Source organism: Mustela erminea, chromosome 5, assembly GCF_009829155.1.
Source record: "Mustela erminea isolate mMusErm1 chromosome 5, mMusErm1.Pri, whole genome shotgun sequence".
NCBI lineage: Eukaryota > Metazoa > Chordata > Mammalia > Carnivora > Mustelidae > Mustela > Mustela erminea.
Window position 1 is genome coordinate 146175486 of NC_045618.1, and position 23251 is coordinate 146198736.

Consider the following 23251-nt stretch of genomic DNA (forward strand, 5'->3'; position numbering starts at 1 on the left):
GAGCGGGGCCCCCATCACAGCCAGGGGTGTCGGCCCAGCTGTCCCTGCGCTGCCTTTGTGGGTGCTGTGTCGCCCTGACGGCCGGCCTCGCTCTGAGCTCCCGGCCTGCTCCTCCTTCTGGCTGCCGGGCCAGGGAAGGACCCGTTGGACCCAGGACAGCTGGAAGACCCACAACCCCTCTAGGGCCGGGAGAGGTTAGCTCTGGGGCGTGTGGGCAGAGCACGGCCGGAACAAAAGACCTCGCAGCCGCAGCCGGTGCTGGGGTGGGTCTTGCTCTTTATTGTCCTTTGCGGGGAGGGGGGGTTCCAATGGCGTCCTGGCTGCAGCGTGTACAGTGAGGGCTGTGCGGGCGGGACACTGCAGACCTCCACCGGCTCCCCCCTCGACCGCCATGTCCAGCCGCGTGGGCCGCATCTACACCAAGCACCCAGGCTTGCCCGGGGGAGGATGTCCCACACACGAGCTCCTTACAGCGAAGCAGGCAGGGGGCTCCTGGAACGCACCCGACTGCCTGGAGTCGAGGGAAACCACGTTGCCCGAAGCAGCAGGAGAAGACAGGGGCCACGGCAAACACTACATCTACACCCACGGTGGTTAACCACCCCCTTCCCCGAGAGCGCGGCTGGGACCCGCTGGGCACTGCCTGTGGCTCCCTGGAGGCGCGGCTCAGGGAGGCCTCACCCCAGCCGCCGGCGCAGCACCCCCACCCTGGACGGCGCCTGGCGCCTGGGCCATCGGGCTGCCTCCCCGCTTCTGCAGCTCGGCCGCGCGTCGGGGCCGGCTGTGTGTTGCGCGCCTCAGCGCCAGGAGAGCGGTGGGTGCCCGCGCGGTCGGGTGGGAGGGGGTTCTGGAGCTCGGTGTGGGCGTGGAACAGTCTCCCCTTCCCAGTCCTCATGCCATGGCGGGCCGGGCGCGGACTGCCGGCTGGCGGCTGCGTCCCGCTGCAGCAGGACCCGCTCGGTTCTTGCCGCGGAGGTCACCGTGGAACTGGAGCCGCGCCGGCGCCCACCGCCTCTGCCGGCTCCCCGGCTCCTGGCTCTTCCGGGGAGAGGCTTTCTCGCGCATCGTAGAAGGTGCCTGCCTCGTCCTGGAGGTTTTCCTCGGCTGGGCTGGCCTCCTCTTCTGCACTTTTGCCTTTCTTGGTAGGGGAGGAGGAGAAGCCCAGCTTGGGAAATCGGAACCAGCCCCCCTTCTCCTGCGAGGGAGGCAGCCGCGCCTCGGGCTGGGTCTGCACAGGAGCCGGTCTCTGGGCACCGGCTGGGGAATCGGCACTGGTCTCGGAGACCGAGGAGGAAAAGCCGATGCTCGGGAGCCAAAACCTGAACAGACCAGAGGACCTTTTGCCTTCCGGTCTTGCTTTGGGAGCCTGGTCGTCTGCAGCCCGGGCCCCGGCCTCCTCTGTCTCCTGGTCCTCTTCCGGCAGGAGCTCGAGTATCTCCGCCGGCTCATCGTCGGAGCAGCTGTCTGTGCGCCCGCGGCCGGAGCGCAGGTCGGACGGGCCCGCTGCCGGTCCCGGCTCGTCTACGCTGGGACCGATGATTTCGAAAGGCTCCCCGGTGTCAGGCTGGAGGTCTCCAGAAGTGGGGTCCGGTCCTGGGACCACCAGTTCCTGAGCCTCTCGGTGTCCCGCTGGCCCACGGTCTGCAGGCGCCACGTGCACTCGTGCCCGTGTTGGGGGCTCTGGGACCCTCCCCTTTAGCAAGGAAAACCCGTAAGAAAGCGTTTGGGTCTCTGACATGGGGACCTCTGACTCCCGCACGATCTGGGTAGGAGAGACCTCGGGCCCCGAGAGCTCAGTGCACACAGTGGTCACCATGCTGTGCACGGCCACCTGGCGGCTGGCCGCCTCCACGCCCTGGATGTGCACCCTGACCTTACAAACGGGGGCACTTTCTGAGGGGGGGCTGAGGGCCGGGGGGGCCTCCGGGGTGCGGGTGCCCCGCCCTCCAGCACTGCATGTGAGCAGGGCCGCGTCGGGAGCTCTCTGCGGGCAGGACAGCTCTCTCACACTGGGCACGAAAACAACGGCCTCCGAGCTGGGGGCCTGGAAGCTGAACTTCGGGACCTTTAACTTGGGGATCTGGACGCGCAGCACAGAGTCTTCCCAGACCCGACCCACACTGACCACGGAAACCTGCGACGGCAAGTGCGTGCTGCAAGCCCGCAGTCTGAGAGGGCCCTCGGGCTGGGAAGGCGGCCCCTCGTTCCCCTCGGGCCCCCCGACCAGGCCCTGACCCCCTGGTGCAGGAAGAGGGGCCTCTCCTGCTTCTGCTGGAGGTGGTCCGTGCAGCTGGAGGGGCAGGGAGCCTGCGCCCGGCCGGACCCTGACCTCGGGAGCAGACGGCCCTGCAGGCATGCGCGGGTCAAGGTTCCTCCGCAGGACATCTGCGTAGGAAGAAGCCGGGCTGCCCGCGGCTGCCCTGTCCGCACCAGGCTCCCGGGGCTGCAGGGACTTAGCCGTGCCCACCTCTGTGGCAGGTGCGGGGACCACTGCCTCGCCCTCCCCTGGCGCACCTGCAGACTCCGCCCACTCCTTGGGGGCGCGTCGGAGGCTGGGCAGGCCGAGTGAGGGCATCCTAAACCAGCTCACCCTGGGGCCCCCCGGTGCTGCTCCCTGCTCTGAGCGCCCCACCATCAGGGACGGCGGGAGGGGCTCCTCTGCCAAGGCGGCCGTCCCCTCCCCACACAGCAGGCTTGCTGAGCCGGCCGCAAGCCCAAGGCCTTGGGCGCTGTCTCGGGGAGACAGGCCATGTTTGGAAAGAGGGAGGGGGCCTGCGGCCAGGCCCCCCTGTGCCGCAGCTTCGCCGGGGCTGAGGTCAGGCTGGACAAAGTCCAAGCTGGGAATGGGGGTCTCCGAGAGGTGGAGGCTCACATCGGCCACTTCAGGCAGGCCCATGGCTGCGCCAACACCCCCAACACCACCCTCACTGCGGGCCAGACCCGGGTCTCCCTGAGGCAGGCCAGGCCCTCCTGGGGAAGCCTTCATTCCGGGAGGCGCAACCTTCAGCAGGGCAAGGGCAGCCGCGCTGACCGCTCCCGCCTCTCCCTCCTTCCCGAGGGTCACGTGTGCAGCAGCCTCTGCAGCTGGAACGCGACCCCCTGGCCGGCCGCCCAGGGCGCCGGCATCCCCCGGGCTGTGGCCAGGGTCTGCTTTGGTCTCTGCCCCCTTCCTCGGGGACCAGCTGAGCGAGGGAAGCCTCGGTGAGCTCCCCGGACTGCCTTGCCCCTTGCGTGCGACACCTCTGCCTGGAGCTGCCGTCCCTGCCGTGCCTGCGCGTCCCTCTGCCCCCTCAGACACAGACATCCCCACAGGTGGCCCCGGGGGGCCTGGCACTGGGCGGGCCACGGCTTCCTCCGTGGAGGAGTCCAGCCCCTGCGCAGCGAGCTGGGCAGACGTAGGGGACGCGCACTCGTGGTCTCCGGGCGCCGGCACTCCGGACCCTGAGGTTGAGAGTGACAGGCAGAATTTGGGTCGATGAAATTTAGGAAAAGTCACCCGGCCGTAAGAGTCAGGAAGAACAGTGCCCATGGGCCCCGGGGACCCGTCAGGCTGGGACAGTAGAACGTGCTCAGTGGAGCTGGGGTCGCCCGCCCCTGCTGAGCTCGGAAGCTGAGGATCGATCTGGGACCCAGAAGGGGCTTCACAAGGCAGCTCAGGGGGCACAGGGCCTCTGGGGACAGTCACCTGGAATTTTGTAAGAGTGACGTCCTCGCAGGGGCCGAGGCTGGAGGGTTCCACAGGGGGACCCCTGAGCCGACCCAGCATGGACATCGGCAGGGAAGCCTCCACGGAAGCCACAGGCGGCCCCTGGGCAGAGACACTCCCAGGTGATGGGACTTCGTGCTCCTCTGCAGACACTGCAAAGCCTTTACCTGTTTTCCCTGGAGGAGAGAAGACTTTGGGCAATTTAAAATAGGGTTTTTTGCTTTTGCTTCTTTCTCCACCTTTTCCAACTGACAAAAGCACATCACCGTCTGTATGGAGATGCTGCCCGCTGCCAGAGACCACTGGAAGTCCGAGGCCGGAGGAGGAGGAAGGAGCGGTGTCTTCAGCTCCCCCGGAAGGCTTGCTGGGGGACGGGACGGAGGGGGAAATGCTGATTTTAGAAATCTTGAATGTCTTCCCTGCGGAAAAATCTTTCCCATCCCCAGAGATAATACCTCCGGCCAACTGTGAGCCGTGGACCTGGGCGTCCACGTCCACACCAGACACAGACATGTCACTCTCAGGGGCACTCACGAACTCTTTAGAGCCCTTGATGTCCAGTTGCGGTGACTTGATGTCCACCTGCGGGGCCTTGACGTCCACAACAGGAATCATGACCGAGTGCATTCCCGTCTCAAGAGGCGGGCCCATGGTGGTCACTGCTTCGGCTTTTTGAGACGTTGTGGACACAGTGATCTCCGCTTCGGGGACGAACAGCTCCAGCTCTCCTGCAGGATGGCCAATATCCACAGTGGGCACGTGGAGAGCATGGGACACAAAACGTGACTCCTCCTCCAGGAAGAGCAGGGACGGTTCACCTCTGAGCATAGGCAGGGACATATCCACGGCAGCCTCCGAGGACTTCCTCCGCACCGACGAACTGAAAAACGGTATCTTGACCTTGGGCATCTTGAACTTGCTGTCTCTGGCGGCCACCTCCTTGTCTCCCAGGGACAGGTCAGCGTCCAGCCTGGCGCCGGGCACCTGGGCGTCCACCTCCACGCTGGGCAGGGACACCTTCACATCGGGGGCGCTCACCTCCCCTTTGGCGGCCTTCAGGTCCAGTTTCGGCCCCTTGATGTCCACCTGCGGGGCCTTGACGTCCACCTGCGGGGCCTTGATGTCCACCTTGGGCATCTTGAGGCTGGGCATCTGCACTGTGGGCAGCTGGCCCTTGATCTTGACCCCTTCCGCTTTGCCCTTCAGCCCGGACACAGCCACCTCTGCCTCGGGGACGGACACCTCCAGCTCTCCCCCAGGGAGCTGGATGTCAGCAGCGGGCAGCTGGACGGCACCCTCTGGGGCTCGCGCCTCCCCTCCCAAAGACGGCAGTGTGGCCTCGCCTCCGACCTTGGGCACGGTCACGTCCACGGAGGTTCCCAAATCCTTGCTCGGCGCCGACACGCCGAAGGACGGCATCTTGAACTTGGGCATCTTGAACTTGCTGTCTCTGGCGGACACCTCCTTGTCTCCCAGGGACAGGTCAGCGTCCAGCCTGGCGCCGGGCGCCGGGGCGTCCACCTCCACGCTGGGCAGGGACACCTCCACATCGGGGGCGCTCACCTCCCCTTTGGCGGCCTTCAGGTCCAGCTTCGGCGCCTTGATGTCCACCTGGGGGGCCTTGAAGTCCACCTTGGGCATTTTGATGCTGGGCATCTGCACCTTGGGCAGGTGCCCTTTGAGTCCGGCCCCGGCCGAGGGTTCCTGGAGCTCCCCCTCGGGCACGTGGCCCTCAGGGAGCTTCAGGCCCAACGAGGCAGTCTTGACCTCCAGGTCGGCGGATGGCAGCTCAACGGTCACTTCACCGGCCTTGACGTCGGCCTGTACGGAGGGCACGGACACCTCAGCCTGCACCGTGGGCAGGGACGCGTCCACGGAGGCCTCCAAGGACTTGCTCGGCGCCGACGCGCCGAAGGACGGCATCTTGAACTTGGGCATCTTGAACTTGCTGTCTCTGGCGGACACCTCCTTGTCTCCCAGGGACAGGTCAGCGTCCAGCCTGGCGACGGGCGCCGGGGCGTCCACCTCCACGCTGGGCAGGGACACCTCCACATCGGGGGCGCTCACCTCCCCTTTGGCGGCCTTCAGGTCCAGCTTCGGCGCCTTGATGTCCACCTGGGGGGCCTTGAAGTCCACCTTGGGCATTTTGATGCTGGGCATCTGCACCTTGGGCAGGTGCCCTTTGAGTCCGGCCCCGGCCGAGGGTTCCTGGAGCTCCCCCTCGGGCACGTGGCCCTCAGGGAGCTTCAGGCCCAACGAGGCAGTCTTGACCTCCAGGTCAGCGGATGGCAGCTCAACGGTCACCTCACCGGCCTTGACGTCGGCCTGTACGGAGGGCACGGACACCTCAGCCTGCACCTTGGGCAGGGACGCGTCCACGGAGGCCTCCAAGGACTTGCTCGGCGCCGACGCGCCGAAGGACGGCATCTTGAACTTGGGCATCTTGAACTTGCTGTCTCTGGCGGCCACCTCCTTGTCTCCCAGGGACAGGTCAGTGTCCAGCCTGGCGCCGGGCACCTGGGCGTCCACCTCCACGCTGGGCAGGGACACCTTCACATCGGGGGCGCTCACCTCCCCTTTGGCGGCCTTCAGGTCCAGTTTCGGCCCCTTGATGTCCACCTGCGGGGCCTTGACGTCCACCTGCGGGGCCTTGATGTCCACCTTGGGCATCTTGAGGCTGGGCATCTGCACTGTGGGCAGCTGGCCCTTGATCTTGACCCCTTCCGCTTTGCCCTTCAGCCCGGACACAGCCACCTCTGCCTCGGGGACGGACACCTCCAGCTCTCCCCCAGGGAGCTGGATGTCAGCAGCGGGCAGCTGGACGGCACCCTCTGGGGCTCGCGCCTCCCCTCCCAGGGACGGCAGTGTGGCCTCGCCTCCGACCTTGGGCACGGTCACGTCCACGGAGGTTCCCAAATCCTTGCTCGGCGCCGACACGCCGAAGGACGGCATCTTGAACTTGGGCATCTTGAACTTGCTGTCTCTGGCGGACACCTCCTTGTCTCCCAGGGACAGGTCAGCGTCCAGCCTGGCGCCGGGCGCCGGGGCGTCCACCTCCACGCTGGGCAGGGACACCTCCACATCGGGGGCGCTCACCTCCCCTTTGGCGGCCTTCAGGTCCAGCTTCGGCGCCTTGATGTCCACCTGGGGGGCCTTGAAGTCCACCTTGGGCATTTTGATGCTGGGCATCTGCACCTTGGGCAGGTGCCCTTTGAGTCCGGCCCCGGCCGAGGGTTCCTGGAGCTCCCCCTCGGGCACGTGGCCCTCAGGGAGCTTCAGGCCCAACGAGGCAGTCTTGACCTCCAGGTCGGCGGATGGCAGCTCCACGGTCACCTCACCGGCCTTGACGTCGGCCTGTACGGAGGGCACGGACACCTCAGCCTGCACCTTGGGCAGGGACGCGTCCACGGAGGCCTCCAAGGACTTGCTCGGCGCCGACGCGCCGAAGGACGGCATCTTGAACTTGGGCATCTTGAACTTGCTGTCTCTGGCGGCCACCTCCTTGTCTCCCAGGGACAGGTCAGCGTCCAGCCTGGCGCCGGGCACCTGGGCGTCCACCTCCACGCTGGGCAGGGACACCTTCACATCGGGGGCGCTCACCTCCCCTTTGGCGGCCTTCAGGTCCAGTTTCGGCCCCTTGATGTCCACCTGCGGGGCCTTGACGTCCACCTGCGGGGCCTTGATGTCCACCTTGGGCATCTTGAGGCTGGGCATCTGCACTGTGGGCAGCTGGCCCTTGATCTTGACCCCTTCCGCTTTGCCCTTCAGCCCGGACACAGCCACCTCTGCCTCGGGGACGGACACCTCCAGCTCTCCCCCAGGGAGCTGGATGTCAGCAGCGGGCAGCTGGACGGCACCCTCTGGGGCTCGCGCCTCCCCTCCCAGGGACGGCAGTGTGGCCTCGCCTCCGACCTTGGGCACGGTCACGTCCACGGAGGTTCCCAAATCCTTGCTCGGCGCCGACACGCCGAAGGACGGCATCTTGAACTTGGGCATCTTGAACTTGCTGTCTCTGGCGGACACCTCCTTGTCTCCCAGGGACAGGTCAGCGTCCAGCCTGGCGCCGGGCGCCGGGGCGTCCACCTCCACGCTGGGCAGGGACACCTCCACATCGGGGGCGCTCACCTCCCCTTTGGCGGCCTTCAGGTCCAGCTTCGGCGCCTTGATGTCCACCTGGGGGGCCTTGAAGTCCACCTTGGGCATTTTGATGCTGGGCATCTGCACCTTGGGCAGGTGCCCTTTGAGTCCGGCCCCGGCCGAGGGTTCCTGGAGCTCCCCCTCGGGCACGTGGCCCTCAGGGAGCTTCAGGCCCAACGAGGCAGTCTTGACCTCCAGGTCGGCGGATGGCAGCTCCACGGTCACCTCGCCGGCCTTGACGTCGGCCTGTACGGAGGGCACGGACACCTCAGCCTGCACCTTGGGCAGGGACGCGTCCACGGAGGCCTCCAAGGACTTGCTCGGCGCCGACGCGCCGAAGGACGGCATCTTGAACTTGGGCATCTTGAACTTGCTGTCTCTGGCGGCCACCTCCTTGTCTCCCAGGGACAGGTCAGCGTCCAGCCTGGCGCCGGGCACCTGGGCGTCCACCTCCACGCTGGGCAGGGACACCTTCACATCGGGGGCGCTCACCTCCCCTTTGGCGGCCTTCAGGTCCAGTTTCGGCCCCTTGATGTCCACCTGCGGGGCCTTGACATCCACCTGCGGGGCCTTGATGTCCACCTTGGGCATCTTGAGGCTGGGCATCTGCACTGTGGGCAGCTGGCCCTTGATCTTGACCCCTTCCGCTTTGCCCTTCAGCCCGGACACAGCCACCTCTGCCTCGGGGACGGACACCTCCAGCTCTCCCCCAGGGAGCTGGATGTCAGCAGCGGGCAGCTGGACGGCACCCTCTGGGGCTCGCGCCTCCCCTCCCAGGGACGGCAGTGTGGCCTCGCCTCCGACCTTGGGCACGGTCACGTCCACGGAGGTTCCCAAATCCTTGCTCGGCGCCGACACGCCGAAGGACGGCATCTTGAACTTGGGCATCTTGAACTTGCTGTCTCTGGCGGACACCTCCTTGTCTCCCAGGGACAGGTCAGCGTCCAGCCTGGCGACGGGCGCCGGGGCGTCCACCTCCACGCTGGGCAGGGACACCTCCACATCGGGGGCGCTCACCTCCCCTTTGGCGGCCTTCAGGTCCAGCTTCGGCGCCTTGATGTCCACCTGGGGGGCCTTGAAGTCCACCTTGGGCATTTTGATGCTGGGCATCTGCACCTTGGGCAGGTGCCCTTTGAGTCCGGCCCCGGCCGAGGGTTCCTGGAGCTCCCCCTCGGGCACGTGGCCCTCAGGGAGCTTCAGGCCCAACGAGGCAGTCTTGACCTCCAGGTCGGCGGATGGCAGCTCAACGGTCACCTCGCCGGCCTTGACGTCGGCCTGTACGGAGGGCACGGACACCTCAGCCTGCACCTTGGGCAGGGACGCGTCCACGGAGGCCTCCAAGGACTTGCTCGGCGCCGACGCGCCGAAGGACGGCATCTTGAACTTGGGCATCTTGAACTTGCTGTCTCTGGCGGCCACCTCCTTGTCTCCCAGGGACAGGTCAGCGTCCAGCCTGGCGCCGGGCACCTGGGCGTCCACCTCCACACTGGGCAGGGACACCTTCACATCGGGGGCGCTCACGTCCCCTTTGGCGGCCTTCAGGTCCAGTTTCGGCCCCTTGATGTCCACCTGCGGGGCCTTGACGTCCACCTGCGGGGCCTTGATGTCCACCTTGGGCATCTTGAGGCTGGGCATCTGCACTGTGGGCAGCTGGCCCTTGATCTTGACCCCTTCCGCTTTGCCCTTCAGCCCGGACACAGCCACCTCTGCCTCGGGGACGGACACCTCCAGCTCTCCCCCAGGGAGCTGGATGTCAGCAGCGGGCAGCTGGACGGCACCCTCTGGGGCTCGCGCCTCCCCTCCCAGGGACGGCAGTGTGGCCTCGCCTCCGACCTTGGGCACGGTCACGTCCACGGAGGTTCCCAAATCCTTGCTCGGCGCCGACACGCCGAAGGACGGCATCTTGAACTTGGGCATCTTGAACTTGCTGTCTCTGGCGGACACCTCCTTGTCTCCCAGGGACAGGTCAGCGTCCAGCCTGGCGCCGGGCGCCGGGGCGTCCACCTCCACGCTGGGCAGGGACACCTCCACATCGGGGGCGCTCACCTCCCCTTTGGCGGCCTTCAGGTCCAGCTTCGGCGCCTTGATGTCCACCTGGGGGGCCTTGAAGTCCACCTTGGGCATTTTGATGCTGGGCATCTGCACCTTGGGCAGGTGCCCTTTGAGTCCGGCCCCGGCCGAGGGTTCCTGGAGCTCCCCCTCGGGCACGTGGCCCTCAGGGAGCTTCAGGCCCAACGAGGCAGTCTTGACCTCCAGGTCGGCGGATGGCAGCTCCACGGTCACCTCGCCGGCCTTGACGTCGGCCTGTACGGAGGGCACGGACACCTCAGCCTGCACCTTGGGCAGGGACGCGTCCACGGAGGCCTCCAAGGACTTGCTCGGCGCCGACGCGCCGAAGGACGGCATCTTGAACTTGGGCATCTTGAACTTGCTGTCTCTGGCGGCCACCTCCTTGTCTCCCAGGGACAGGTCAGCGTCCAGCCTGGCGCCGGGCACCTGGGCGTCCACCTCCACGCTGGGCAGGGACACCTTCACATCGGGGGCGCTCACCTCCCCTTTGGCGGCCTTCAGGTCCAGTTTCGGCCCCTTGATGTCCACCTGCGGGGCCTTGACATCCACCTGCGGGGCCTTGATGTCCACCTTGGGCATCTTGAGGCTGGGCATCTGCACTGTGGGCAGCTGGCCCTTGATCTTGACCCCTTCCGCTTTGCCCTTCAGCCCGGACACAGCCACCTCTGCCTCGGGGACGGACACCTCCAGCTCTCCCCCAGGGAGCTGGATGTCAGCAGCGGGCAGCTGGACGGCACCCTCTGGGGCTCGCGCCTCCCCTCCCAGGGACGGCAGTGTGGCCTCGCCTCCGACCTTGGGCACGGTCACGTCCACGGAGGTTCCCAAATCCTTGCTCGGCGCCGACACGCCGAAGGACGGCATCTTGAACTTGGGCATCTTGAACTTGCTGTCTCTGGCGGACACCTCCTTGTCTCCCAGGGACAGGTCAGCGTCCAGCCTGGCGCCGGGCGCCGGGGCGTCCACCTCCACGCTGGGCAGGGACACCTCCACATCGGGGGCGCTCACCTCCCCTTTGGCGGCCTTCAGGTCCAGCTTCGGCGCCTTGATGTCCACCTGGGGGGCCTTGAAGTCCACCTTGGGCATTTTGATGCTGGGCATCTGCACCTTGGGCAGGTGCCCTTTGAGTCCGGCCCCGGCCGAGGGTTCCTGGAGCTCCCCCTCGGGCACGTGGCCCTCAGGGAGCTTCAGGCCCAACGAGGCAGTCTTGACCTCCAGGTCGGCGGATGGCAGCTCAACGGTCACCTCGCCGGCCTTGACGTCGGCCTGTACGGAGGGCACGGACACCTCAGCCTGCACCTTGGGCAGGGACGCGTCCACGGAGGCCTCCAAGGACTTGCTCGGCGCCGACGCGCCGAAGGACGGCATCTTGAACTTGGGCATCTTGAACTTGCTGTCTCTGGCGGCCACCTCCTTGTCTCCCAGGGACAGGTCAGCGTCCAGCCTGGCGCCGGGCACCTGGGCGTCCACCTCCACGCTGGGCAGGGACACCTTCACATCGGGGGCGCTCACCTCCCCTTTGGCGGCCTTCAGGTCCAGTTTCGGCCCCTTGATGTCCACCTGCGGGGCCTTGACGTCCACCTGCGGGGCCTTGATGTCCACCTTGGGCATCTTGAGGCTGGGCATCTGCACTGTGGGCAGCTGGCCCTTGATCTTGACCCCTTCCGCTTTGCCCTTCAGCCCGGACACAGCCACCTCTGCCTCGGGGACGGACACCTCCAGCTCTCCCCCAGGGAGCTGGATGTCAGCAGCGGGCAGCTGGACGGCACCCTCTGGGGCTCGCGCCTCCCCTCCCAGGGACGGCAGTGTGGCCTCGCCTCCGACCTTGGGCACGGTCACGTCCACGGAGGTTCCCAAATCCTTGCTCGGCGCCGACACGCCGAAGGACGGCATCTTGAACTTGGGCATCTTGAACTTGCTGTCTCTGGCGGACACCTCCTTGTCTCCCAGGGACAGGTCAGCGTCCAGCCTGGCGCCGGGCGCCGGGGCGTCCACCTCCACGCTGGGCAGGGACACCTCCACATCGGGGGCGCTCACCTCCCCTTTGGCGGCCTTCAGGTCCAGCTTCGGCGCCTTGATGTCCACCTGGGGGGCCTTGAAGTCCACCTTGGGCATTTTGATGCTGGGCATCTGCACCTTGGGCAGGTGCCCTTTGAGTCCGGCCCCGGCCGAGGGTTCCTGGAGCTCCCCCTCGGGCACGTGGCCCTCAGGGAGCTTCAGGCCCAACGAGGCAGTCTTGACCTCCAGGTCGGCGGATGGCAGCTCCACGGTCACCTCACCGGCCTTGACGTCGGCCTGTACGGAGGGCACGGACACCTCAGCCTGCACCTTGGGCAGGGACGCGTCCACGGAGGCCTCCAAGGACTTGCTCGGCGCCGACGCGCCGAAGGACGGCATCTTGAACTTGGGCATCTTGAACTTGCTGTCTCTGGCGGCCACCTCCTTGTCTCCCAGGGACAGGTCAGCGTCCAGCCTGGCGCCGGGCACCTGGGCGTCCACCTCCACGCTGGGCAGGGACACCTTCACATCGGGGGCGCTCACCTCCCCTTTGGCGGCCTTCAGGTCCAGTTTCGGCCCCTTGATGTCCACCTGCGGGGCCTTGACGTCCACCTGCGGGGCCTTGATGTCCACCTTGGGCATCTTGAGGCTGGGCATCTGCACTGTGGGCAGCTGGCCCTTGATCTTGACCCCTTCCGCTTTGCCCTTCAGCCCGGACACAGCCACCTCTGCCTCGGGGACGGACACCTCCAGCTCTCCCCCAGGGAGCTGGATGTCAGCAGCGGGCAGCTGGACGGCACCCTCTGGGGCTCGCGCCTCCCCTCCCAGGGACGGCAGTGTGGCCTCGCCTCCGACCTTGGGCACGGTCACGTCCACGGAGGTTCCCAAATCCTTGCTCGGCGCCGACACGCCGAAGGACGGCATCTTGAACTTGGGCATCTTGAACTTGCTGTCTCTGGCGGACACCTCCTTGTCTCCCAGGGACAGGTCAGCGTCCAGCCTGGCGCCGGGCGCCGGGGCGTCCACCTCCACGCTGGGCAGGGACACCTCCACATCGGGGGCGCTCACCTCCCCTTTGGCGGCCTTCAGGTCCAGCTTCGGCGCCTTGATGTCCACCTGGGGGGCCTTGAAGTCCACCTTGGGCATTTTGATGCTGGGCATCTGCACCTTGGGCAGGTGCCCTTTGAGTCCGGCCCCGGCCGAGGGTTCCTGGAGCTCCCCCTCGGGCACGTGGCCCTCAGGGAGCTTCAGGCCCAACGAGGCAGTCTTGACCTCCAGGTCGGCGGATGGCAGCTCAACGGTCACCTCGCCGGCCTTGACGTCGGCCTGTACGGAGGGCACGGACACCTCAGCCTGCACCTTGGGCAGGGACGCGTCCACGGAGGCCTCCAAGGACTTGCTCGGCGCCGATGCGCCGAAGGACGGCATCTTGAACTTGGGCATCTTGAACTTGCTGTCTCTGGCGGCCACCTCCTTGTCTCCCAGGGACAGGTCAGCGTCCAGCCTGGCGCCGGGCACCTGGGCGTCCACCTCCACGCTGGGCAGGGACACCTTCACATCGGGGGCGCTCACCTCCCCTTTGGCGGCCTTCAGGTCCAGTTTCGGCCCCTTGATGTCCACCTGCGGGGCCTTGACGTCCACCTGCGGGGCCTTGATGTCCACCTTGGGCATCTTGAGGCTGGGCATCTGCACTGTGGGCAGCTGGCCCTTGATCTTGACCCCTTCCGCTTTGCCCTTCAGCCCGGACACAGCCACCTCTGCCTCGGGGACGGACACCTCCAGCTCTCCCCCAGGGAGCTGGATGTCAGCAGCGGGCAGCTGGACGGCACCCTCTGGGGCTCGCGCCTCCCCTCCCAGGGACGGCAGTGTGGCCTCGCCTCCGACCTTGGGCACGGTCACGTCCACGGAGGTTCCCAAATCCTTGCTCGGCGCCGACACGCCGAAGGACGGCATCTTGAACTTGGGCATCTTGAACTTGCTGTCTCTGGCGGACACCTCCTTGTCTCCCAGGGACAGGTCAGCGTCCAGCCTGGCGCCGGGCGCCGGGGCGTCCACCTCCACGCTGGGCAGGGACACCTCCACATCGGGGGCGCTCACCTCCCCTTTGGCGGCCTTCAGGTCCAGCTTCGGCGCCTTGATGTCCACCTGGGGGGCCTTGAAGTCCACCTTGGGCATTTTGATGCTGGGCATCTGCACCTTGGGCAGGTGCCCTTTGAGTCCGGCCCCGGCCGAGGGTTCCTGGAGCTCCCCCTCGGGCACGTGGCCCTCAGGGAGCTTCAGGCCCAACGAGGCAGTCTTGACCTCCAGGTCGGCGGATGGCAGCTCCACGGTCACCTCGCCGGCCTTGACGTCGGCCTGTACGGAGGGCACGGACACCTCAGCCTGCACCTTGGGCAGGGACGCGTCCACGGAGGCCTCCAAGGACTTGCTCGGCGCCGACGCGCCGAAGGACGGCATCTTGAACTTGGGCATCTTGAACTTGCTGTCTCTGGCGGCCACCTCCTTGTCTCCCAGGGACAGGTCAGCGTCCAGCCTGGCGCCGGGCACCTGGGCGTCCACCTCCACGCTGGGCAGGGACACCTTCACATCGGGGGCGCTCACCTCCCCTTTGGCGGCCTTCAGGTCCAGTTTCGGCCCCTTGATGTCCACCTGCGGGGCCTTGACGTCCACCTGCGGGGCCTTGATGTCCACCTTGGGCATCTTGAGGCTGGGCATCTGCACTGTGGGCAGCTGGCCCTTGATCTTGACCCCTTCCGCTTTGCCCTTCAGCCCGGACACAGCCACCTCTGCCTCGGGGACGGACACCTCCAGCTCTCCCCCAGGGAGCTGGATGTCAGCAGCGGGCAGCTGGACGGCACCCTCTGGGGCTCGCGCCTCCCCTCCCAGGGACGGCAGTGTGGCCTCGCCTCCGACCTTGGGCACGGTCACGTCCACGGAGGTTCCCAAATCCTTGCTCGGCGCCGACACGCCGAAGGACGGCATCTTGAACTTGGGCATCTTGAACTTGCTGTCTCTGGCGGACACCTCCTTGTCTCCCAGGGACAGGTCAGCGTCCAGCCTGGCGCCGGGCGCCGGGGCGTCCACCTCCACGCTGGGCAGGGACACCTCCACATCGGGGGCGCTCACCTCCCCTTTGGCGGCCTTCAGGTCCAGCTTCGGCGCCTTGATGTCCACCTGGGGGGCCTTGAAGTCCACCTTGGGCATTTTGATGCTGGGCATCTGCACCTTGGGCAGGTGCCCTTTGAGTCCGGCCCCGGCCGAGGGTTCCTGGAGCTCCCCCTCGGGCACGTGGCCCTCAGGGAGCTTCAGGCCCAACGAGGCAGTCTTGACCTCCAGGTCGGCGGATGGCAGCTCCACGGTCACCTCACCGGCCTTGACGTCGGCCTGTACGGAGGGCACGGACACCTCAGCCTGCACCTTGGGCAGGGACGCGTCCACGGAGGCCTCCAAGGACTTGCTCGGCGCCGAGGCGCCGAAGGACGGCATCTTGAACTTGGGCATCTTGAACTTGCTGTCTCTGGCGGCCACCTCCTTGTCTCCCAGGGACAGGTCAGCGTCCAGCCTGGCGCCGGGCACCTGGGCGTCCACCTCCACGCTGGGCAGGGACACCTTCACATCGGGGGCGCTCACCTCCCCTTTGGCGGCCTTCAGGTCCAGTTTCGGCCCCTTGATGTCCACCTGCGGGGCCTTGACGTCCACCTGCGGGGCCTTGATGTCCACCTTGGGCATCTTGAGGCTGGGCATCTGCACTGTGGGCAGCTGGCCCTTGATCTTGACCCCTTCCGCTTTGCCCTTCAGCCCGGACACAGCCACCTCTGCCTCGGGGACGGACACCTCCAGCTCTCCCCCAGGGAGCTGGATGTCAGCAGCGGGCAGCTGGACGGCACCCTCTGGGGCTCGCGCCTCCCCTCCCAGGGACGGCAGTGTGGCCTCGCCTCCGACCTTGGGCACGGTCACGTCCACGGAGGTTCCCAAATCCTTGCTCGGCGCCGACACGCCGAAGGACGGCATCTTGAACTTGGGCATCTTGAACTTGCTGTCTCTGGCGGACACCTCCTTGTCTCCCAGGGACAGGTCAGCGTCCAGCCTGGCGCCGGGCGCCGGGGCGTCCACCTCCACGCTGGGCAGGGACACCTCCACATCGGGGGCGCTCACCTCCCCTTTGGCGGCCTTCAGGTCCAGCTTCGGCGCCTTGATGTCCACCTGGGGGGCCTTGAAGTCCACCTTGGGCATTTTGATGCTGGGCATCTGCACCTTGGGCAGGTGCCCTTTGAGTCCGGCCCCGGCCGAGGGTTCCTGGAGCTCCCCCTCGGGCACGTGGCCCTCAGGGAGCTTCAGGCCCAACGAGGCAGTCTTGACCTCCAGGTCGGCGGATGGCAGCTCCACGGTCACCTCGCCGGCCTTGACGTCGGCCTGTACGGAGGGCACGGACACCTCAGCCTGCACCTTGGGCAGGGACGCGTCCACGGAGGCCTCCAAGGACTTGCTCGGCGCCGACGCGCCGAAGGACGGCATCTTGAACTTGGGCATCTTGAACTTGCTGTCTCTGGCGGCCACCTCCTTGTCTCCCAGGGACAGGTCAGCGTCCAGCCTGGCGCCGGGCACCTGGGCGTCCACCTCCACGCTGGGCAGGGACACCTTCACATCGGGGGCGCTCACCTCCCCTTTGGCGGCCTTCAGGTCCAGTTTCGGCCCCTTGATGTCCACCTGCGGGGCCTTGACGTCCACCTGCGGGGCCTTGATGTCCACCTTGGGCATCTTGAGGCTGGGCATCTGCACTGTGGGCAGCTGGCCCTTGATCTTGACCCCTTCCGCTTTGCCCTTCAGCCCGGACACAGCCACCTCTGCCTCGGGGACGGACACCTCCAGCTCTCCCCCAGGGAGCTGGATGTCAGCAGCGGGCAGCTGGACGGCACCCTCTGGGGCTCGCGCCTCCCCTCCCAGGGACGGCAGTGTGGCCTCGCCTCCGACCTTGGGCACGGTCACGTCCACGGAGGTTCCCAAATCCTTGCTCGGCGCCGACACGCCGAAGGACGGCATCTTGAACTTGGGCATCTTGAACTTGCTGTCTCTGGCGGACACCTCCTTGTCTCCCAGGGACAGGTCAGCGTCCAGCCTGGCGCCGGGCGCCGGGGCGTCCACCTCCACGCTGGGCAGGGACACCTCCACATCGGGGGCGCTCACCTCCCCTTTGGCGGCCTTCAGGTCCAGCTTCGGCGCCTTGATGTCCACCTGGGGGGCCTTGAAGTCCACCTTGGGCATTTTGATGCTGGGCATCTGCACCTTGGGCAGGTGCCCTTTGAGTCCGGCCCCGGCCGAGGGTTCCTGGAGCTCCCCCTCGGGCACGTGGCCCTCAGGGAGCTTCAGGCCCAACGAGGCAGTCTTGACCTCCAGGTCGGCGGATGGCAGCTCCACGGTCACCTCACCGGCCTTGACGTCGGCCTGTACGGAGGGCACGGACACCTCAGCCTGCACCTTGGGCAGGGACGCGTCCACGGAGGCCTCCAAGGACTTGCTCGGCGCCGAGGCGCCGAAGGACGGCATCTTGAACTTGGGCATCTTGAACTTGCTGTCTCTGGCGGCCACCTCCTTGTCTCCCAGGGACAGGTCAGCGTCCAGCCTGGCGCCGGGCACCTGGGCGTCCACCTCCACGCTGGGCAGGGACACCTTCACATCGGGGGCGCTCACCTCCCCTTTGGCGGCCTTCAGGTCCAGTTTCGGCCCCTTGATGTCCACCTGCGGGGCCTTGACGTCCACCTGCGGGGCCTTGATGTCCACCTTGGGCATCTTGAGGCTGGGCATCTGCACTGTGGGCAGCTGGCCCTTGATCTTGACCCCTTCCGCTTTGCCCTTCAGCCCGGACACAGCCACCTCTGCCTCGGGGACGGACACCTCCAGCTCTCCCCCAGGGAGCTGGATGTCAGCAGCGGGCAGCTGGACGGCACCCTCTGGGGCTCGCGCCTCCCCTCCCAGGGACGGCAGTGTGGCCTCGCCTCCGACCTTGGGCACGGTCACGTCCACGGAGGTTCCCAAATCCTTGCTCGGCGCCGACACGCCGAAGGACGGCATCTTGAACTTGGGCATCTTGAACTTGCTGTCTCTGGCGGACACCTCCTTGTCTCCCAGTGTCACCTCCCCTTTCTTCTGTCTTTGTGTCTCTCTTGCAGATGGCTGTCCCCCCTCGGTGCGTATTTTTTCTTCTTGTTTTTCTCTCAGTGTGTCTTTGTCCTCTGTCTGCAGGGTCCACTCTGTTAAGGTGCCTCCTTTCTCCTGGTGCAGCTCCTCCGTTGGTGCTTCCGAGGCGGCTCTCACTTCCTTTCGGGGCGACCACGCGAAGGAGCTAACGTTGAACTTGAGCACCGTCCTCCTGCTCTCCCTCCTTCCTTTGTCCTTGTCCCCGCCCGTCATGTGTCCTGTCCTGTGACCTGCCTCTGCTCCGTCTGCTCCTCCTACCTCGCCCCGTTGCCGGTGCCCAGAGGGCTTCCTGGGCGCTGCCCGCTCAGCAACGTGTTCCCTGTCCTCCAGGGTCCTTCTGCGCCTGTCCTCCGGCCCCGGCGCTAGGCCTCCCTCTGGGTCGTGTTTGTTTTCTTTGGAAACTGTAAACCTGGGTGTTTGTAAGTTGGGGATTTGGATGTGGATATCTGCGTGGAGGCCCCGTGCGTCTCCTTCGCCTGGCCCAGCGGACCCAGCAATCCCCACTTCTGTGCCCCGGGCCGCCTGTCTCTGGCCGTCCACCCCGTGTGCAGGTGAGCTCGGCCCAGGCCTCCCCTCGGCCACAGCGTCCTCCTGCTCCTTTGCCTCCTTTGTTTGTTTTCGGCCCCCGGACACCATGCTGGCCCCTCCCCGCAGGGCTCCCAGGGCGGGGGCACCAGGCTCCTTGGGCAGCTCCGGTGTCCCCTCCGGTCCCTCTGCCATCCAGTCCTCTTTCCTGCTGAGCACAGTGGCCTCGGCGGCCTGTTGTCTGTCCTCCCTGGTCCCGGCCTCCTCTACGACCCCGGTCTGGAGCGCTCCCCCGGGGTCCCCTCCGCTGGGCCGCCCCTCCAGAGTCGGGCCCTTCCCCGAGCCCATCCTGAATCTCAGGGTCAGGAACCTCTTCCTGCGCGGACTGTCCGGTCCTGCCTTCGGCTCCCGCTCCTCCGCTGGGCGCGGGGCTTCCGTGTCTGTGCTGGTGGGGGATACGTCTGGGGCGTTCCCGTGCCCGTCGGCCTCGGAGGAGCTGTGGGACCTCCGCGGTCCCGGCCTGCGCTTGCTTGTTATGGATTGGAGCTTGGGCCAGGACAGCCTCTCCTTCTGGGCTCGCCTGCCTCTGCCCTCCCTGGGCTTGGCGAGCAGTCTCTCCTGGTCTCCGCTTCCTTCTAGGGTCTGAGGGGGGGTCTCGGTGGAGCCGTCAGCCACATCTTTGTCCTGAAAGACAAGGCGTGGGAACTTGCGGGTGCTCAGACCAGACCGCTGAGTCCCGGGGCTCAGGGGAGAGAAGAGGGTGGTGTGGGGCCCCCACCTCGGCCTCGGCCCTGCAGGTGGGGAGCTCAGTGGGGCCCGGCCTCCCGGGCTGCGGGGCCTCACCTGCTTCTCCCTGTCCTTCGGGCCAGGCTGAGTGCCCCCAGCGGCCACGTCCTCGTCGTCTGGGGCGGGACGTTTCCGTCTGACTTGGAACTGAACCCTGTAGGGCTCTGAGTACTGCAGGATTTTGAGAGCGTCTTCATACTTAATGTTGTCGAAGAACACGGTGGCACTGAGCAGCTGGTCCCCTGGACAGACAGAGCCTCGGGTTGGTCCCCGGTCTTGCCACGACCCCGAGAGACGCGTCCACCGGGCCAGGGGAGGCAGGCCCCAGAGCAGGAGACCCACATCCCCTCCACAGAGCCCCACGGGGGCAGGAGGCCACCCCGCCCCACACAGGCGGCAGCCCCGTCTGGAGGTGGCCAAGCCGTCTCAGCAGGGCCGTCCTGAGCAGCACGTATGGCCCGTTTTCCTCCGAGTCCCTCCGTCCTCAGGGAGACCGTGGGGGGCCCAGGGAGGGGCATTCGAGGCACCTTCTCTCAGGCTGAAGAGCTTGGCCGCTGACGAGTCCTTCAGCACCTGCTTCACAAAAATGCCCTGGTGCCCGCCCCCTGTGACGCTGTAGCCGCTGGCTCCGGCTTCCACCTCGGTCATCAGCGTCACCTCCGTCGCCTCCTGCACAGACCAGAGCACAAGCACATCAGGGCCGTGGTGCGCTTCTGCCTATGCCACCATGGGCCTCAGAGCTGGGGACCCACTCTCCCTGAGCACAGGGACCCCAGAGTCCTGTGCACCCTCTAGGTGACGTGGGGCAAGCTCAGGGCCCCCAGGCAGGGCCGGGGCTGTCGTGTCCGGGTCTCGGAGGGAGCCAGCTGCAAGCCACCTCCGGCAGGAGCGGCCTCCTCTTATCTGCACCCCAGCTGCCAGCTCGCAGGAGCTGCTGTCTAGGCCCAGCGCGAGCAGGCAGCAAAGCCAACGGCCTCCTGCTTGCAGGGTGGCCAAAGCCTTGTCCATCCTCTGGCGCTCCCGCCTCCCCACAGGCCCGTCCCTGGCCTCTTTCCTGGCTCCACCCCAGCCCTGCCTCCCCCAAGCTGAGGCCCGTGCAGACAGACCATCTTTCTGACCCTCAGGCCCTACCACACTCACCTGTGGTCGACTCATTCTGGAGAATGTCCGTGAGTCCCCTGAATCTCGCTTCCACCAGGACCTCAGTCCCCCGGAGCCTGAGGAAGCCCGCCGCCTTGGTGTGTCCTCCTGCAGCCACAGAGGCCAGAGGTCATGCACCTGTCCATGCCCCGGGCACGGGAGGGACTCAGGAGACCAGGGGGCCCCAGAGCAGTGCTGTTTGCCAGGGGAGCTGACCTCATGGCTTGGGGGACAGGCCGGGGGTGGGGGTAACTCTTTGTCCTGGTGCTGCCTGACCAGGCCGAGCCCCCACCTCCAGGGCAGACCCCACAGGACTGGGGTTTTGTGTGCAGGGTAAGGAGACACAGCAAGAACAAGTCTTTTAGGAAACAGCCCTGCTCCCACCCCTCCCCAGGCCCTCTCCAGGGACAGCCCACGTACGCACACATCCAGAGCACAGCCTCTCTTTCCCACATGTGCACACACGTGCACAGTCTCAGCCACGTCCTGGCCCACTGAAGGGAGGGGTTCTGGGCACAGGACAGTCAGAGAGGATGGTGGAATGGGCATCACTGTGGCCCAGCGGGCAGCAGGGCAGGGCTGTGTGGCTGCACAAATGGAAGGGAGTTGTCCACACAGGGTGATGAAGGAGACATGGCCATCCGTGGCCCCACACCGGCACCCCCCCTCGGCCCGTGGGTCTCTGTCCCGCAGGCTTACCGGGAGTCCAAAGCTGGTACCCTCAGCCGCGTATTCATACACAGGGGAGGACCCCTGTGGCCGTGGCCGAATGATGTCGTCCACGGGCCCTTCGGTCACCTGGCAGCAGAGAGAAAGCAGGCAGCCCTCAGCCCCCTGGGGTCTGAGCAGGGGCTGTGTGAGGTAGGTGGGCGTCCTCCAGGGGCCTCACTTACCAAGGGGTCGTCTTCTGTTTCGGCCTCCTGCTCCTCCGGCTGCAGCTGCCGGCCGGACACTGTAAAGAGAGAGTCCGAGTCAGGGGGGCCCGTGCAGGCAGGCAGATCAGATGGCGGACCCGGGGGCGGGGCCAGGCGTGTCCGTCGCTGCGCCGTGTTGGTGCACGCATCACCCCATTCTGCATTGAGAGCACATGCGGGGCTGGGCAGGTTGTGACACAGGCTGGGTGGCAGTGAGCCCGCACGAGGGCAGCTCAGGCCAGGCAGCCTTCACAGATCCAGTCCAAGAGAGTCACTAAGCAAACACGGAGAAACAACACTCACCGCCCCGAGGGGCCAGAATCCAGAGACGCTGGGACATCTCCCCCACAATGTCCAGCATCCAGCCGGAGCTTACAAGACATGCGGAGCAACGAAAGCATCCGATCTGTTCCCGGGAACAGGGCCACCCAAGGCGAGTCTCCGAACACCCAGGGAGGAGGGACCGGGCGCCGACTTCAACAACTCGAGATAGAAAATGCTGTGGCTCAGCGAAGGGCAGTTGTCATAAAAAACAGAAATTGTAAAAGGGCTACATGAAAATTCTGGAGTTGGAAATGTACTACAGAGACTCAGGAGCAGAACTGACACGCCTGGAGAAAGCATCGCAAAACTTGTAAATTAATAGAAATTAACCCATTTTGAGAAAAGAGGAAAAAAGATTCAAGGAAGTGGCAGTGCCTGAGAGCTGTGTGGGAACACAGTCAGCCCATCAGCACTCCCGTGGCCTGGGTCTCCGGGAGAGAGAGGGGGACGGGCGGGGGCAGGGCGGGAGAGAGGAGGAGGGCGGCTGGAAGCCATGGCAGCGGGATCCGGACCCGGCCCATCACAGTCCGAACGGAGGAGAGAGGGGAGGTTTTTCAAAGCAACAAGGGAAACATGAGCCGCACGGGAAGGGCAGGACGGCCCAATCAGCCCCTGGTGCCCCAGGGGCCACGGGACCCGGAGGACACCCTCACAGTGCTGAAGGGAAAACACGGGGAAGCTAGATGTCCGGGTCTAGCACACCGTCCCGCACAAGGAAAGGCAAACGGAGGGACACACAAATGAGTAAAGACGGGCAGAATCCACCGCTGGGGCGCCGGCCACACCAGCAGCATTGAAGAAAAGGTGAGGCTGCTGGACGCTAACTCGAGTCCGCAGGGAGGACACAGAGAATGTGCTAAATGCCGCACACGTGGGCGAGCATCAGACACTATAAATACGTTTTTCCTCCGTCCATGTCTTCACTTCTTTAAAAGACACAAGATTGGCAAAGTTTTCCTGTAGACGGCCAGAGAGTAGATAGTTTAGGCTTTGCAGGCCACAGGAACTGTGGCCAAGGAGTGGCCGTGCTGACAAAAACGAGCCACATGACCGTTGCAACAGACTTAACTGCCCAAACGAGCAGTGGGCAGGGTTCAGTGCACAGGCCAGTCCTTCTGCTCCCCAGGGAAGGCAGTCGTCCCAGGGCCCTCTCGTCGGGATGACCGCACATATAGATGCGTTCCGAACGTGATGACTGCAGCAAGAGGGAGGGGAGGAAAGCACGTATGTTGGGTCGAGTTTTTGTATTTTACCGGAAGGAAGTACATGTCACTAGGGTTACGGCTGGGCGCAGGCGTGGGCCGTACACAGGCCCAGGGGAATCTGGGGTGATGGGAATGTCCCCGAAGTGCATTGTGCAGATGGTCACACAACTTCATGAAGTTACTAAGAATGACTGCACTGTACATTCACGACGGGTGGGTTTTACGGTCAATAAAGTATCCCTCTATTATGCTGT

At 65.9% G+C, this 23251-nt stretch overlaps 1 protein-coding gene across 5 annotated transcripts in view; it reads right to left on the reverse strand.

Moving 5' to 3' along the window:
• Positions 1-237: 237 nt before the first annotated feature.
• The window catches only part of AHNAK2 (AHNAK nucleoprotein 2), a 37635-nt gene continuing 14621 nt past the window's right edge, over positions 238-23251 (reverse strand). For 3 of the 5 annotated variants that reach the window (XM_032341554.1, XM_032341557.1, XM_032341556.1), the window contains exons 2-7: positions 21448-21506; positions 21254-21352; positions 20555-20662; positions 19942-20092; positions 19472-19656; positions 238-19312 (exon numbers count right to left, since the gene is read on the reverse strand). In XM_032341554.1, the coding sequence (XP_032197445.1) occupies positions 977-19312; positions 19472-19656; positions 19942-20092; positions 20555-20662; positions 21254-21352; positions 21448-21506 (18938 nt within the window). In that variant the 3' untranslated portion in view covers positions 238-976. Of the gene's footprint in view, positions 19313-19471; positions 19657-19941; positions 20093-20554; positions 20663-21253; positions 21353-21447; positions 21507-21771; positions 21845-23251 lie in introns of those variants that run through there. The other 2 variants (XM_032341555.1, XM_032341553.1) reach the window with 2 other exon arrangements.